General features: G+C 35.5%; 1 protein-coding gene across 1 annotated transcript in view; it reads left to right on the top strand.

Moving 5' to 3' along the window:
- The window catches only part of RP1 (RP1 axonemal microtubule associated), a 198,362-nt gene that overhangs the window by 93,136 nt on the left and 88,496 nt on the right, over positions 1-16,730 (top strand). Inside the window, exon 6 of the mRNA XM_053208184.1 lies at positions 2,193-2,325. Within this exon, the coding sequence (XP_053064159.1) occupies positions 2,193-2,325 (133 nt within the window). The remainder of the gene's footprint in view (positions 1-2,192; positions 2,326-16,730) is intronic.

The following is a 16,730-nucleotide window of genomic DNA, read 5'->3' as shown; positions in this document are numbered from 1 at the left end:
ATAATTGCCAAAAAGTGGACATCTTTAACAGTGGCCATTAAAAATCTTGCTTGTTTTCCATTTTGGGGTATGGAAAAATTTGCCATTTCAAAATAAATAAACTTAGGTAAGCAAGTTTTCAAAATGCAAAGGGCACCTAGTCAAACTCCTGATATTCTTGGCAAATTTGTTCTACAGTTTTATAATATGTGAGAAAATTAATGAAAAATTTGTAGACGATGAGGAATCCCTTAAAAATACTTTTATTCTGTTAGCAGATATATATGGTTGTTAATAATGGAATCTTTACATTAAAGCCATCAGAGACCATGAAGGAAATTGAAAAAAGAAAACTCACTTAATGAAAATATGAATATAGAAGTTAGATTTCAAAGTTCAAAATTAATGCCTTGCTCCTATATGAAATTATTCTCTTTTATGTTCTAGAGTGTTTGAAGTATGATATTCAGATTGACACTTCAGTGATCATATATGATAATATCTTTTATTTTTTTGTCTCCTAGTAAGCTAAGCTAATTTACGAAAATTAACATTAATCCTCCTGCCATCTCATCTGATTGATAGCCAACAAGCAGTATTATATTCATTGTATATATGTGTTCATATATTGCTTATATACACCCACATATGTGTGTGTGTGTGTGTGTGTGTGTATATATATATATATATATATATATATATATATATATATATATATATAGCTTGGATGTTGAAACAATGGTTAAGTGATCTGAAAAGATTTTATAGTATTGCATAGGAAAGACAAAAAGTCAGGCTGAACGTTCCTGTTGTCTTCCTATGGCAGTTACTCTCATTGCAAGGCAGCTTGTTTGCCTGAGGTTTATATCACCTGTCTTTGAGTACTGGCAAGGAAGAGAGATGTTCTTGATTTAAAGTTTTATTCTAGGTAGATAAAACCTTTATACTAATTTTGCCAAATTAAGTTGCTAGAAAACGGGCTGGGAATTTTGTGTTCAATTCTTATAGTTTAGAAGTTTAAAATTTAAAGTAGGCCAACTTGTACCTATAACTCAAAGGGATTTGAATTAAAACATCTACTCCATTACAGCAATAATGATACACTATTTCCACAGCGTGTAAAATAGTCACATTAGCTTTTAGGACTTTAATCTTTGTTCTTTCAAGTTTAGTTAAGAAGATTACAGAATAAAAAGTTTCAAATGGTGGTCATTTTGTATTTCTCAAGTGATTTGCCTTGGGCTTTACTTAAACTAACCAAATTAAATCGTGATGTCAGCAGCCTTGCAAACCAATGGTAATTCTGTGTGATTCTCGGGAAGCCTTTTTAAAAGTATGATTGTACCAAGTTCACACGTGGCGTGAATTTATGAATGCAAATTTTTGGGCCATACCAAGATCCACAGAATTAGTAAATTTAGGAATCAAAAATTTAATTTTATAAGAACCTGATTTCTTAAACACATTAAAATAGAAAATCTCTGATTAAGGCATTTTAAAGACTATAAGTTTAATTTAAGAGATAAAATAACAGTCACTGAAACTTTTAAAAGAATAATATAATACCTACTCATGAAAGGCTAGATTCTAGAATCAAGATTCATAATTTCTACATTTTGATGATTTTTGGTATTCATCTGATCCTAACAGAATTTATTAACATCTTTGTTTAACTCCAGGATAAGTGGAATAGATATAATATGGCATAATAGGTACCCAAATTAATAATTATTGCCTAAATTTCATTCATTGCTGAGGACCCACAGAGGAAACTATATTAGTTTGAATCTGTAGTACATAAAATCTAAGCTCATGCTAACATTTTATAATACCATTTTGAAATAAAAAATGTATTACTAAGAGATTGGTATAGGAAAGTAATAGGTTTTTAAAAATTATAAATATCTTTTTCTAAATAGGAAAATATTGATGACACTTAGAAAATTTGGGAGGAAATTGGCATGTTTAGAATTTCAATGTAGAGAAATTAAAAACAGAAAAATTTCAAAGTAAAGAAAAGAAATGCCATTTTACTTGATTTGGCAATAAAAGAAGAAATTAGCACTTTTCTTGTCAAGTATTTAACAACTTCTTTTATTAAAGAAAATAACGGTCTTCTATGAGCTAAGTGTCAGGCTTGGATGAAAACTTTTATTTGACTCTTTGATGAAGTATTCTTACATTTTTCACAAGAAATATTGTTTCTACTGTAGATACAATTGTGGAACATGAATTCTGGAAAAAAGTTTTATATACCTGTTCAACGATGGTTAGCACGAGATCAAGAGGATGGGGAAATCTGTCGAGAATTTCCTGTTTTAAACAAAGGACGACCCATGCTTCCAGGTAGGGAAGATCCAACTATCCAACTGCAAGCAGCACAGATAAAACTTGTTTGCCTAAATGCTGAAGGACAGGGAACTTGATAAATACATGTTGCATAAATGAATCAATGGACAAATGAGTGATTAAACAGCTGCTCATTTCATACCAGTTATCACTGATGGTGTGATATAAATGCATCTAAATACGGTTTAGTTGCTTCATGTACTGGCATTCAGGAATATGTTTTTGTCAACAGTTAACCCTGGAGGGGGGTCAAATGAAATGCCTCTTAATCAAAGCAAGAAATTAATTTTTAGGAGGTCATGAGAAAGCTGAGAGCCCAATAAAGTTATTCCAGGGCTAAGAAATGCAAGTCAATGTATAGTTTCCCCAACAATCCTACCTTACTTTTGAAAAATTTGCTGCAAATGAAGGAACGAAAACAGAACTACTCAATGACCTTTTAAGCATTTGACCAAGAGCAGAGGTGTGTTCAAGCCTTGTGTAACCATGGCTGAAAAATAGGCTCCGCTCAGGGTCAGAGAGTCACTGCATGATTGAAGGTGACTCTGGCTCTAAGAGCTTCTTGCTCTTGTGTCTGCTGGCCCTTGTTTGGGAAGAGAATAGGAAAATGGTAAGTAAGAATTATTAAGTGGGTAATTTATAAAAATAAGTTTTTTTCCAATCTAGAATATTTTCTATCCAAAATGTGGTATCTTAGTTTTCTAAAGCAATAAATTGTAACAGATACTATGTGAAGATTAAGAAGAGTTCCATAATGTCATATCTATCATTAGGCTTAGGCACATAATAACTTGGGTAACATTTTTAGGAAACGTAGGTAAGTAAAACATTTGCAGAGGCTGTTGATTCTTTTTTAAATATTTTTTAATGTTTTTATTAAAAAAATTTTTTTTAATGTTTATTCTTAGGGAGAGAGAGAGAGAGAGACAGAGTGTGAACAAGGGAGGGGCAGAGAGAAAGAGGGAGACACCGAATCCGAAGCAGGCTCCAGGCTCTGAGCCGTCAGCACAGAGCCCGATACAGGCCTCGAACTCACGAACTGTGAGATCATGACCTGAGCCGAAGTCAGATACTCAACTGACTGAGCCACCCAGGCACCCCAATTTTTTAATGATTTTAAATGTTTACTTATTTTTGAGAGAGAGAGAGACAGAAAGAGAGAGAGCATGTGAGGCTTCCATAATGTCATATAATCTGTCATTAGGCTTAGGCACATAATAACTTGGGTAACATTTTTAGGAAATGTAGGTAAGTAAAACATTTGCAGAGGCTGTTGATTCCTTTTTTAATATTTTTTAATGTTTTTAAATGTTTACTTATTTTTGAGAGAGAGAGAGAGGGAGCGAGCTGGGGAAGGGGCAGAGACAGGGAGACACAGAATCCAAAGCAGGCTCCAGGCTCTGAGTGTCAGCACAGACAGAGCCCAATGTGGGGTTCCAACCCACAAACTGAGATCATGACCTGAACGGAAGTCGGACACTTAACTGACTGAAGCACCCAGGCACCCTCATTCCTTTGTGGTTTTTAACTAAGGTGTAATAAACTCTTAGTTTAAGTTTTTGAAGTTAAGATATTTTTGAAAATATATGAATAATTCCATTTGCTGAAAAGTGAAGGCTTGTATGAGCATTGTTCTCACTGTTCATAAGCTTTTTTATCACTGTTTATAAGTATTCTCCACATTCTTCCTCATCAACCTTTTTGCTTCACCAAGGAGGAGACATTGGTCAGGTGCCCTGTTCCTACCCATGCTAGTCATGATGCAGGGGTCATTTTTTGCTTTTTTGTCTCATTTTAATTATAAAATTGTGTTCATAGGAGGCATATTCTTCAAATACATACTGACTTCCCTTGCTTTGTTTGTAGTACTTGATACTTATGGTTTGTTAATAAATATCCCCTCCTCCCCCAAGTTTCTTCACATGGCTTGGAGAAATCTCTTATATGCTATCCGTACCCTCTCATGTGCTATTAATAAATTTGGTGAGCCTTTAATTATCTAAATCTCATTGGTAGATATAACAAATGATAGCTTATCTTAGCCATATTTTTGTTTAATACTCCAGCAAAGATTGGTGCTGTGTATGAAATGCTGTCATTACAGACAAGTAGCAGCTTTCTCTAGAGACAGATACATCAGTTCTAGGTGGTATAAATAAGGAAAGGCTGGATTAGTGTCTTTTTTGCTATGTTCAGTATCTTTGAGTCCATAGTTAGGGCAATATTTATCATTGAAGGTGAAAAGGCGTCTAAAACTGTTGGCCTGGTTAACCAGTATACTATCATATGCACCTGAAGAAATATGTTTTATAGTTTTGGAATTATTAGTGGATAAGGGTTGCTAAGATAATCAGAGTAAAAGTGGACTTCCCCAGGCTGTGTGAGATACTTATTTTTAATTCTGATTTTCAGTTATGATAACAAAAACATAATAAAACTTACTTTCTTAACATTTTTAGGTGTACATTTCAGGAATGTGAAGTATATTCACATTGTTGGGCAGATCTCTAGGACTTTTTTCATCTTACAAAACTGAAATTTTATTTCTTCCTGGGTAAATTTTGGCACATGGTGTGTTTCAGCAAATTGGTCTACTTTACCTACATTGTCAAATGTGTGAACGTAGAGTTGTTCATAGCATTCCTTTAGAATCATTTTAATTTTCCATGGGAACTGTAGTGACAGTCCCTCTTTAATTTCTGATAATAGTAATTTGTGTCCTGTCTTTCTTTTTTTTTTCTCAGTTAGCCTGGCAGGAGGCTTCTAATTTTATCAGTCTTTTCAAAGAACCAACTTTTCGTTTCATTGAGTTTCTTTCTTGATTTCTTATTTTCAATTTCATTGATTTCTGCGCTAAGCCTTATTTTTTCTTGTCTACTTTGGATTTAATTCGCCCTTCTTTTTTCTAGTTTCCCAGGGTGGACACATAGTGATTGATTTTAGACTTTTCTTCTTTTCTAATGTATACATTTAATGCTCTGAATCCCTCAGCATTGCATTTGCTCCATCCCACAGTTTTTGAGAAGTATGTTTTTATTTTAATTATGTTCAACATATTTTATTTATCTTTATTTTTTTATTTTTTTAAAGTCAAGTTTTTGTTTAAATTAATGTTTATTTATTTCTTTTGAGAGAGAGAGAGTGCAAACAGGGCAGGGGCAGAAAGAGAGGGAGAGAGAGAATTTCAAGTAGCTTATGCACTGCCGACATAGAGCGGGACATGGGGCTCGAATTCAGGAACCATGAGATCGTGACCTGAGCTGAAACCAAGAGTTGGTCACTTAGCCAGCTGAGCCACCCAGGCACCTCAGGTTCAAAATATTTTAAAATTTAGCTTCGGGTTACTTCTTTGACCCATGTGTTATTTAGAAGTGTATTATTTCATCTCCACGTATTATGGAATTTTTCAGTTATCTATTTGTTACTAATTACTAGTTTAATTCCACTATAGTCTGAGAGAACACAGTATATGATTTCTGTTCTTTTAAATCTGTTCATAACAGGTTTGTTTTATTGCTCAGACTGTGGCCTATCTGGGTGAATATCCCATGTAAGTGTGGGGAGAATATGTGTTCTGCTGTTTTTGGATGAAGTAATCTACAGATGTGAATTATAAACAGTTGATAACAGTGTTATTGAATTCACTTATGTCCTTATTGATTTTCTGCCTGCTTATTCTGTCCATTTCTGAGAGAGGGGTGTTGAAGTCTCCAACTGTGATAGCAGCTTTATCTATTTTTCTTTGCACTTTTATCAGTTTTTGCCTCACGTGTTTCGATGCTCTGTTGTTAGGCACATACATATGAAGGATTATCATATCTTCTTGGAGAACTGACCTTTTTATCATTACGTAATACCCTTCTTATTTCCTTGCTTTGATACCTGCTCTGACTGAAATTAATATAGTTACCCTGCTTTCTTTTGAGTAATTTAACATGATACATTTTCCCTACCCATTTACTTTATTTATTCTTTCTTTCTTTTTCTTTTCTTTTTCTTTCTTTCTTTCTTTCTTTCTTTCTTTCTTTCTTTCTTCCTTCCTTCCTTCCTTCCTTCCTTCCTTCCTTCCTTCCTTTTTAATTTATTTTTGAGAGAGAGAGAGAGAGAGAGAGAGAGGCTGAGCGTGAGCAGGGGAGGGGCAGAGAGAGAGGGAGACACAGAATCTGAAGCAGGCTCCACGCTCTGAGCTGTCAGCGCAGAGCCTGACACAGGGCTCAAACTCATGAGCCGTGAGATCATGACCCAAGCCATATATTTTTTAATTTAAATTTTCGTTAACACGGTACAGTATTGGTTTCAGGAGTACAATTCACTGATTCACCACTTACATACAACACCCAGTGCTCATTACAAAAGTGCCCTCCTTAATACCCATCACTCATCTACCCATCTCCCACCTGCCTTCCTCCATCAACCCTTAGTTTGTTCTCTATTGTAAAGAGTCTCTTGTGGTTTCTTTCCCTCTCTCCTCCCCCCTTCCCAATATGTTCATCTGTTTTGTTTCTTAAATTCCACATATGAGTGAAATTATATGGTATTTGTCTTTCTCTGATTGGCTTATTTTGCTTGGCATAATACATTCTATCTCCATCTACATTGTTGCAAGTGGCAAGGTTTCATTCTTTTTGGTGGCTGAGTAATATTTCATTACACACAGACACACACACACACACACACACCACATCTTCTTTATCCATTCATCAGTCGATGGACATTTGGGCTGTCTCCGTAGTTTGGCTGTTGTTAATAATGCTGCTATAAACATTGGGGTGGCCTTCAAATCTGTATTTTTGTATCCTTTGGGTAAATACCTAATAGTGCAGTTGCTGGGTTGTAGGGTAGTCTCCTGTTTGTGGCTTTTTTTGAGACACATTCATACTATTTTACAGTGTGGCTGCATAAGTTTACATTCCCATCATTGGTGCAAGAGGTTTCCTCTTTCTCCGCATCCTTGCCAACATCTGTTGTTTCCTGTGTTGTTAATTTTAGCCATTCTGACAAATGTGAGGTGGTATCTCTTTGTGATTTTGATTTATATTTCCCTGATGACAAGTGATGTTGAACATCTTTTCATGTGTCTATTAGGCATCTGGATGTCTTCTTTGGAAAAGTGTCTATTCATGTCTTCTGCCCATTTCTTAATTGGGTTGTTTGTTTTTTGGGTGTTGAGTTTGCTAAGTTCTTTATAGATTTTCGATCTGTATGATCAGATCAGATGTCGTTTGCAAGTCTGTTCTCTCATTCTGTAGGCTGCCTTTTGGTTTTGTTGATTTGTTTCCTTCACTGTGTAGAAGCTTTTTATCTTGATGAAGTCCTAATAGTTCATGTTTGCTTTTGTTTCCTGTGCCTTCAGTGCCATGTCTAGTAAGAAGTTGCTCTGGCTAAGGAGAAAGAGATTGCTGCCTGTGTTCTTCTCTAGGATTTTGATAGTTTCCTGTGTCACATTTACATCTTTCATCCATTTTGAATTTATTTTTGTGTATGATGTAAGAGAGTGGTTCCAGTTTCATTCTTCCGCATATCACCATCCAGTTTTCCCAGCACCATTTGTTGAAGAGACTGTCTTTTTTTCCATTGGATATTCTTTCCTTCTTTGTTGAAAATTAATTGGCCATATAGTTGCGGGTCCATTTCTGGATTTTGTATTTCGTTCCATTGATCTATGTGTCTGTTTTTGTGCCAGTACTATATTGTATTGATGACTACAGTTTTGTAATATAGCTTGAAATCCAGAATTGTGATGCCTTTGTTTTTCTTTTCAGGATTTCTTTGGCTACTCGGGGTCTTTTGTGAGTCCATACAGATTTTAGGGTTGTTCTAGCTCTGTGAAAAATGCTGGTGGTATGTTGATAGGGATTGCATTAAATGTGTAGATTGTTTGGGTAGTATAGACACTTTAACAATGTTTGTTCTTTTAATCCATGAGCATGGAATGCTTTTCCATTTCTTTGTGTTCTTTTCTATTTCTTTAATAAGTCTTCTGTAGTTTTCAGAGTATAGATCTTTTACCTCTTTGGTTAGGTTCATTCCTGGGTGTCTAATTATTTTGGTGCAATTGCAAATGGGATTGATTGCTTGATTTCTTTTTCTGCTGCTTCATTATTGGTGTATAGAAATGCAACAGATTTCTGCACATTGATTTTATATCTTGCAGCTTTGCTGAATTCATGCATTACTTCTGGCAATTTTTTGGTGAAGTCTTTCGGGTTTTCTACATAGAGTATCATGTTGTCTACAAACAGTGAAAGTTTGACCCCTCCTTGCTGATTTGGATGTCTCTTATTTCTTTTCATTGTCTGATTGCTGAGCTAAGACTTACAGTACTATGTTAAGTAGTAATGGTGAGAATCAACATCCTTGTCTTGTTCTTAACTGTAGGGTAAAGACTCATACTCCCCACTGAGGATGATACTAGCTGTGAGTCTTTTGTATATGGCCTTTATGATGTTGAGGAATGTTCTCTCTGTTCCTACTTTGTTGAGGATTTTTATGAAGAATGGATGCTGTATTTTGCTAAATGCTTTTTCTGCATCTATTGACAAGAACTTATGGTTCTTATCCTTTCTTTTATTAAAGTAGTGTATCATGTTGATTGATTAGCAAATATTGAACCAGCCTGGTAAGCCTAGGAATAAATCCCACTTGATTATGGTGAATAATTCTTTTAATGTACTATTGAATTCAGTTTGCTAGTACTTCATTGAGAATTTTTGCCTTCATGTTCATCAGGGATATTGGTCTGTAATTCTCCTTTTAATTAGATCTTTGGTTTCGGAATCAAGGTAATGTTGGCCTCATAGAATCAGTGTGGAAGTTTTCCTTCCATTGTTATTTTTTGGGACACTTTGAGAAGAATAGGTATTAACTCTTCTTTAAATGTTTGGTAGAATTCCCCTGGGAAGTTATCTGGCTCTCAACTTTTGTTTGTTGGGAGATTTAAAAAAAATTTTTTTTAATGTTTTATTTGTTTTTGAGAGAGAGACAGAGAGAGAGAGAGAGAGAGAGAGAGAGAGAGGGAGAAAGAGATGCAGAATCCAAAGCAGACTCCAGGCTCTGAGCTGTCAGCACAGAGCCTGACGCAGGGCTTGAACTCATGAACCATGAGATCATGACCTGAGCTGAAATCTGACACTTACCGATTGAGCTACCTAGGCGCCCCTGTTGGGAGATTTTTGATTACTGTTTCAATTTCTTTGCTGGTTATGGGTTGTTCAAATTTTCTATTTCTTTCTGTTTCAGTTTTGGTAGTTTGAATGTTTCTAGGAAGTTACCCATTTCTTCCAGATTGCCCAGTGTGTTGGCATATAATTTTTCATAATATTCTGTTATAATTTTTTGTAGTGTTGGTTATGATCTCTCCTTTTTCATTCATAATTTTATTTAATTGAGTCCTTTCTCGTTTCTTTTTGATAAGTCTGGCTAAGGGTTTATCAATTAATTTTATTTATTATTTCAAGAATTTAAAACAATGTTTCATTGATCTTATTCTGTTGTGGTTTTTTTTCTATATTTTTATTTCTCCTTTAATCTTTATTATCTCTCTTCTTCTGCTGTCTTTAGGTTTTATTTGCAGTTCCTTTTTTGTCTCCTTTAGGTGTAAGGTTAGGTTGTGTATTTGGGATCTTTCTGAAATGCTTTTTGAGATAGGCCTGAATTTCAATATATTTTCCTTTTAGGACTGCCTTTGCTGCATCCCAAAGGGTTTGTACTGTTGTTTATTCATTTTCATTTGCTTCCATGTATTTTTTAAATTTCTTCTTTAATTTCCTGGTTAACATTCATTCGTTAGTAGAATATTCTTTAACTTCCATGTAATTGAGGGCTTTCCAAATTTTTTGTAGTGGTTGACTTCAAGTTTCATTGCTTTGTGATCTGAAAACATGCATGGTATGATCTTACATCTTTTTGTACTTGTTGAGGACTGATTTGTGACCCAGTTTGTGGTCTGTTCTGGAGCATGTTTCATGTGTTCTTGAAAAGCGTATATATTCTGCTGCTTTAGGATGAAGCGTTCTGAAAGTATCTGTTAAGTCCTGGTCCAATGTGTCATTCAAAGGCATCGTTTCATTGTTGATTTTCTGCTTAGATGATCTGTCCATTGCTGTAAATAGGGTGTTATCATCTGTTAGTATTATTGTATTATTGTTAATGAGTTTGTTTATGCTTGTGATGAATTGATTTATATAGTTTCTTCCAAGTAGGGGGCATGAATATTTATAATTGTTAGGTCATCTTGATGGAGAGAGCCCATAGTTAGGATATAATTCCTTTCTTTATCTTTTGTTACAGTCTTTGGTTTAAAATCTAGTTTGTCTGGTAGTAGTGTGGTTCTCCATCCACTCACTTTCCATCTGGAGGTTTTTTTCAGTCTCAAATGAGTCTCTTGTAGGCAGTATATAGATGGATCTTGTTTTGTTGTTGTTGTTGTTTTGTTTTTGTTTTTGTTTTAATCAATTCTGATAGTCTGTGTCTTTTGATTGGAGCATTTAGTCCATTTACATTCGGAGTGATTATTGTAAGATATGAATTAAGTGCTATTGTGTTGCCTGTAGAGTTGGTGTATCTGGTGATGCTCTCTGATCCTTTCTAGTCTTTTTTTTTTTCTCCTCTCTACTTAAGGAGTCCCCCTTAAAATTTCTTGCAGGGCTTGTTTAGTGGTCACAAACTCCTTTAGTTTTTGGTTGTCTGGGAAACTCTTTACCTTCTATTCTGAATGACAGCCTTGCTGGATAAAGAATTCTTGGCTGCATATTTCCCTCATTCAGCATGTTGAATATATCCTGCTACTTCCTTCTGCCCTCCCAAGTTTCTGTGGACAGATCTTCTGTGAACCTCATCTGTCTTTCCCTTGTAGGTTAAGGACATTTTTTTTCTCTTGCTGCTTTCAAGATTCTATCCTTGTCCATGTATTTTGTGCATTTGACTATGATATACTTTAGCGATGGTCAGCTTTGGTTGACTTTAATAGAAGTTCTCTGTGCTTTTTGGTTTTTGATGTCTGTGTCTTCCCCAGATTAGGAATGTTTTCAGCTATAATTGTTTGAGTAAACTTTCTGCTCCCTTTTCACTCTTTTTATCTTCTGGGACTCCTATGATAAAAATGTTATTACATTTTAATAAGTCGCTGAATTCCCTACATCTGTCTTCACGATCCATGATTTTTATTTCCCTCTTCTTTTCAGCTTCATTATTTTCAGTAATTTTATCTTCTATATCACTAGTTTGCTCCTCTGCCTCATCCATCCTCATTTTCATGGCATCTATTGGGGTTTGCATATTGGTTGTAGTATTTTTTCATTTCCATCTGACTACCTGACTAGATTTTAGTTCTTTTATCTCTGCAGAGTGGGATTCTCTGGTATCTTTTATGCTTTTTTTCAAGCCCAGCTAGTATCCTTGTAATCATTGTTCTAAGTTCTTGCTTAGACATCTTACTTATATCTGTATTGATTAAATCTCTGGCTGTGAGTTCTACCTCCTGTTCTTTTGGGGCGAATTTCCCCATCTTGTAATTTTGTCCAGAAAAGAAAAGAAGAAAGAAAAAAACAATAAACAACAAAAACCAAAGAACAAAACAGAACAAAACCCAAAAATCTAGATCTTGGGTATATTTTGGTCTGCTTAAAAGAATCTAGACCTTAAAATAAAGTAAAATAAAATAAGCAAACAAAAAAATATAAACATATATATAAAAATAAAAGTAACTGAAAAATGAATTAAAAAAATAAGAAAATAAATGCAAGTAATAAAAAAATAAAGAATAAAAGTAATCAGAAAGTTAGATCCTATTTCCCCTAGAGCTGAAATTTTGTGGTACTCTTTGGTCAGCAGACTTGATGCTAGCAAGGGGTTTGTGCTTCTTTTCTGGGGGAAGGGCTTGCTGCACTGACTCAGGCTGACTTGTTTCAGTGGAAATGCATCTCCAGGGGGTAGAGGGTGGGGCTTGCTACAAGTAATTGGTTCGGGTTTCACTAGGTGGTGCTGTTTTGCTCCCTGAAGTCTTTCAGTGATGATGGGCTGGATGAATATGGCAATACTCCCCCAGCCCCACTGCTGAAAGATCACACCCCCCAGTCTTCACAGACCCTCATGGAAGAGCAATCAGTCACCCCTCTTGTGTCCCCAGTTTCTGTTAGAACCCTGCATTCACCCTGCAGGTATCCAGGCTTTTTTATCCCAGGCATGCAACTGAGTTTCGCATCCCTCACTCTCTGCTCCTCTCCCACTAATGCTTTTTTTTTCTCTCTCTCTCTCTCTCAAAAATAGATACACATTTAAGAATTTTTTTTTAAAAAAGCTCTAAATTTTAGGGACTCCCATGGAGAAGACCCACTCTGTTCCTCTGGGGGAGGGTCTCCTGGGCTTTTGCTGGCACCTCCTACATACCAGAAGGTTGTCACTTTTTTACTTGTAAACTTGCAGTTTTTGTTCTCTTAGACCTCTGATTGATTTCTTGGGTGTTCAGAATGATTTGACAACTATCTTGCTGTGTATGAGGGGTGAGACAAGCTAGGGTCTCCCTACTTCTTCGCCATCTTAACTGCCCCTCCATCCACTTACTTTTTTTTTTTTAATGTTTTATTTATTTTTAAGACAGAGAGACAGAGCATGAGTGGGGAGGGGCAAAGAGAGAGGGAGACACAGAATCTGAAGCAGGCTCCAGGCTCCGTGCTGTCAGCACAGAGCCTGACGCGGGGCTCGAACTCACGAACTGTGAGATCATGACTTGAGCTGAAGTTGGATGCTTAACCAGCTGAGCCACCCAGGCGCCCCATCCATCCATTTACTTTTAATCTATGTATATCTTTATATCAAAAGTAGGTTTCTTATTGAAAAAATATAGTTGGGTCTTATTTTTTAACCTACTCTGACAATGTCTTTTAATTGGTTCATTTAGACCATTGATGTTCAAAGAGATTGTTGATATAATTGGATTAATATATAACATATTTGCTACTGTTTTCTATTTGTTTCTTTTATTCTTTGTTCTTGTTTTTGTCTTTCACTCATTTTGCCATTTGTGATTTTAATGGAACATTCGGTTGAGAAAATTATTCCATTTTTTTCTCCTTTCTCAGCATATCAGTTATACTTTTTAAAAAAACTTTATTTAGTGGTTGCTCTAGAGTTTCAAATGTACATTTACAACTAATACAAGTCCATTTTCAAATAACACAATACCTCTTCATGGATAGTGTACCTTATAATAACAAAATAATTGAATTCTTCTATCTCGTATTATTTTTTATATATAAGCACTCAGAAGCATATATTACCTATTCATTCATAAACATACATAATTAAATGCATTGATGCCATTATTATTATGTTTTTGAGAGGGGGAGGGGCAGGGGATGAGGGAGATAGATAGTCTTAAGCAGGCTACACGCCCAGTGTGGAGCCAAATGTGGGGCCTGATCTCATGACTGTTAGATCTGGACCCGAGTTGAAATCAAGAGTCAGATACTTAATTGGCTGAGCTACCCAGGCACTCTGGTGCTATTATTATTTTAAATGAACTTAGCTGTTAAATGAATTATGATTAAGAAACATAAGAGTTTTTGTTTTATCTTTACTTACTGCTTCTTCGATGCTCTTCCTTTATATAGATCTGAACTTCCAGGCTATATTGTTTTCCTTCTCTTTTAAAAACTTCTTTTAACATTTCCTGCAAGGCAGGTCTCTGGAAACAGATTTTCTCAATTTTTCTTTGAGAAAGTTTGTATTTTTTCTTCCATTTTGGTAGATAATTTCACAGGGTACAGAATTCTAACTTGGTAGTGTTTTTTCAACCCTTAATATTTCATTCTACTCTTGCTCGCATGGTTGCTGAAAAGTCAGATGTAATTCTTGTCTTTGTTCCTTTGTAAGTAAGGTTTTTTTTCTTTGTATTTCTTCAGGATATTTTAGTTTATCTTTGTTTTTTTTTAGTTTGAAAGTGATATACCTAAAGTAGGTAAAAACATTTTTATTTTGGTATTTATCCTACTTTATGCTCTCTGAGCTTCCTGGATCTTTGGCTTGATATCTGATACTAATTTGAGGAAATTTTCAGTCATTATTATTTCAAATATTTCTTTTGTTCCTTTCTTTTTTCTCCTGATAATACCTGTTACGTATATATTACACCTTTTGTTGTCCCAGAATCCTTGTTTTTCAGTTCTTGTTCCCTCTGCCTTTCAGTTTGGGAGGGTTCTATTGATTTATCTCTGAAGCTCAGAGTTTCTTTCCTCATCAGTGTAACATTTACTAACAAGTCCATCAAAGGCATTCTTTGCTTCTGTTATAATTTTTTTTTATTGATGGCATTTTTTTTTTCTGGTTCATTCTTTGGAATCCCATCTTTCTACTTGCACTGCCCATTTGTCCTTGCATGTTATGTATATAATCTGTTAAGAGTCTTTAGCATATTAATCATAGTTACTTTATTTTATTTAAAATTTTTAAAAAGTATTTTTATTTATTTTTGAGAGAGAGCAAGATAGAGTGAGAGCAGGGGAGGGACAGAGAGAGAGAGGGAGATAAAGAATACGAAGCAGGCTGTCAACACAGAGCCTGACGGGGGGCTCGAATCCACAATCCATGATATCATGACCTGAGCTGAAGTTGGATGCTTAACCAACTGAGCCACCCAAGCGCCCCTTTCCATGTGTGTGTGTGTGTTCTTCAATTTCTTTGGTAAGCTTTCTATAGTTTTAGTGTATAGGTATTTCACCTCTTTGGTTAGGTTTATTCCTAGGTATTTTATGGTTTTTGGTGTAATTGTAAATGGGATCAATTCCTTGATTTCTCTTTCTGTTGTTTCATTATTGGTGTATAGAAATGCAACTGATTTCTGTGCATTGATTTTATATCCTGCAACTTTGCTGAATTCATGGATCTGTTCTAGGAGGTTTTTGGTGGAATCTTTTGGGTTTTCCATATAGAGTATCATGTCATCTACGAAGAGTGAGTTTGACTTCCTCCTTGCCAATTTGGATGCCTTTTATTTCTTTATGTTGTCTGATTGCTGAGGCTAGGACTTCCAGTACTATGTTGAATAACAGTGGTGAAAGTGGACATCCCTGTCATGTTCCTGACTTTAGTGGGAAAGCTCTCAGTTTTTCTCCATTGAGGATGGTATTAGTGGTGGGTCTTTCAAATATGGCTTTTATGATCTTGAGGTATGATCCTTCTGTCCCTACTTTCTTGAAGGTTTTTATTAAGAAAGGATGCTGTATTTTGTCAAATGCTTTCTTTGTGTCTGTTGAGAAGATCACATGGTTCTTGTCCTTTCCTTTATTGATGTGATGTATTACATTGATTGTTTTGTGAATATTGAACCAGCCCTGCATCCCAGGTATAAATCCCACTTGATCATTGTGAATAATTCTTTTAATGTACTAACAATTGTTAGATCTTCTTGGTGGGTAGACCCCTTAATTATGATCTAATGCCCTTATTCATCTCCTGTTACTGTCTTTAGTATAAAATCTAGATTGTCTGATATAAGTATGGCTACTCCAGCTTTCTTTTGGCGACCATTAGCATGATAGATGGTTCTCCATCCCCTTACTTTCAATCTCAAGTTGTCTTTATGTCTCTTATAAACATCATATAGATGGATCTTGTTTTCTTATCCATTCGGTTGCCCTATGTCTTTTGATTGGAATGTTTAGTCCATTGACATACTGAAAGATGTGAATTTATTACCATTATATTGCTTGTAGGGTTGGTTTCTTGTGGCGTTCACTGGTCCTTTCTAGTCTTGCTTTTGGTCTTTTTTGTTTTGTTTTTTTTCGTGTTTTCTTCCCTCAGAGAGTCCCCCTTAAAATTTCTTGCAGGGCTGGTAAGTGGTCATGAACTCCTTTAGTTTTTGTCTGGGAAAGTTTGAATCTCTCCTTCTATTTTGAATGACAGCCTTGCTGGATAAAGAATTCTTGGCTGCATATTTTCCCGATTCAGCACATTGAATGTATCCTGCTACTCCTTTCTGGCTGGCCAAGTTTCTATGGATATGTCTGTTGCAAACCTTATCTGTCTTCCCTTGTAGGTTAAGGACTGTTTTTTCCTTGCTGCTTTCATGATTCTCTCCTTGCCTGAGTATTTTATGAATTTGACTGTGATAATGTTTTGTTGATGGTTGCTTTTGTTGAATCTAATGGGAGTTCTCTGTGCTTCCTGGATTTTGATGTCTGTGCCTTTCCCCGGGTTAGGAAAGTTTTCTGCTATGATTTGCTCACATAAACCTTCTATTCCCTTTTCTCTCTCTTCATCTTCTGGGACCCTATGACTTGGATGTTACTCATTTTTAATGAGTCACTGAGTTCTCTAATTCTTATATCATGCTCTTTTGCCTTAGTCTCCCTCTTTTTTTCTGCTTCATTATTTTCCATAAATTTGTTCTCTATGTTGCTGACTTG

The sequence above is a fragment of the Acinonyx jubatus genome, chromosome F2 (assembly GCF_027475565.1).
Source record: "Acinonyx jubatus isolate Ajub_Pintada_27869175 chromosome F2, VMU_Ajub_asm_v1.0, whole genome shotgun sequence".
Lineage (NCBI taxonomy): Eukaryota > Metazoa > Chordata > Mammalia > Carnivora > Felidae > Acinonyx > Acinonyx jubatus.
The sequence above is the reverse complement of the archived record's forward strand: the minus strand, read 5'-3'. Positions and strand labels throughout refer to the sequence as shown.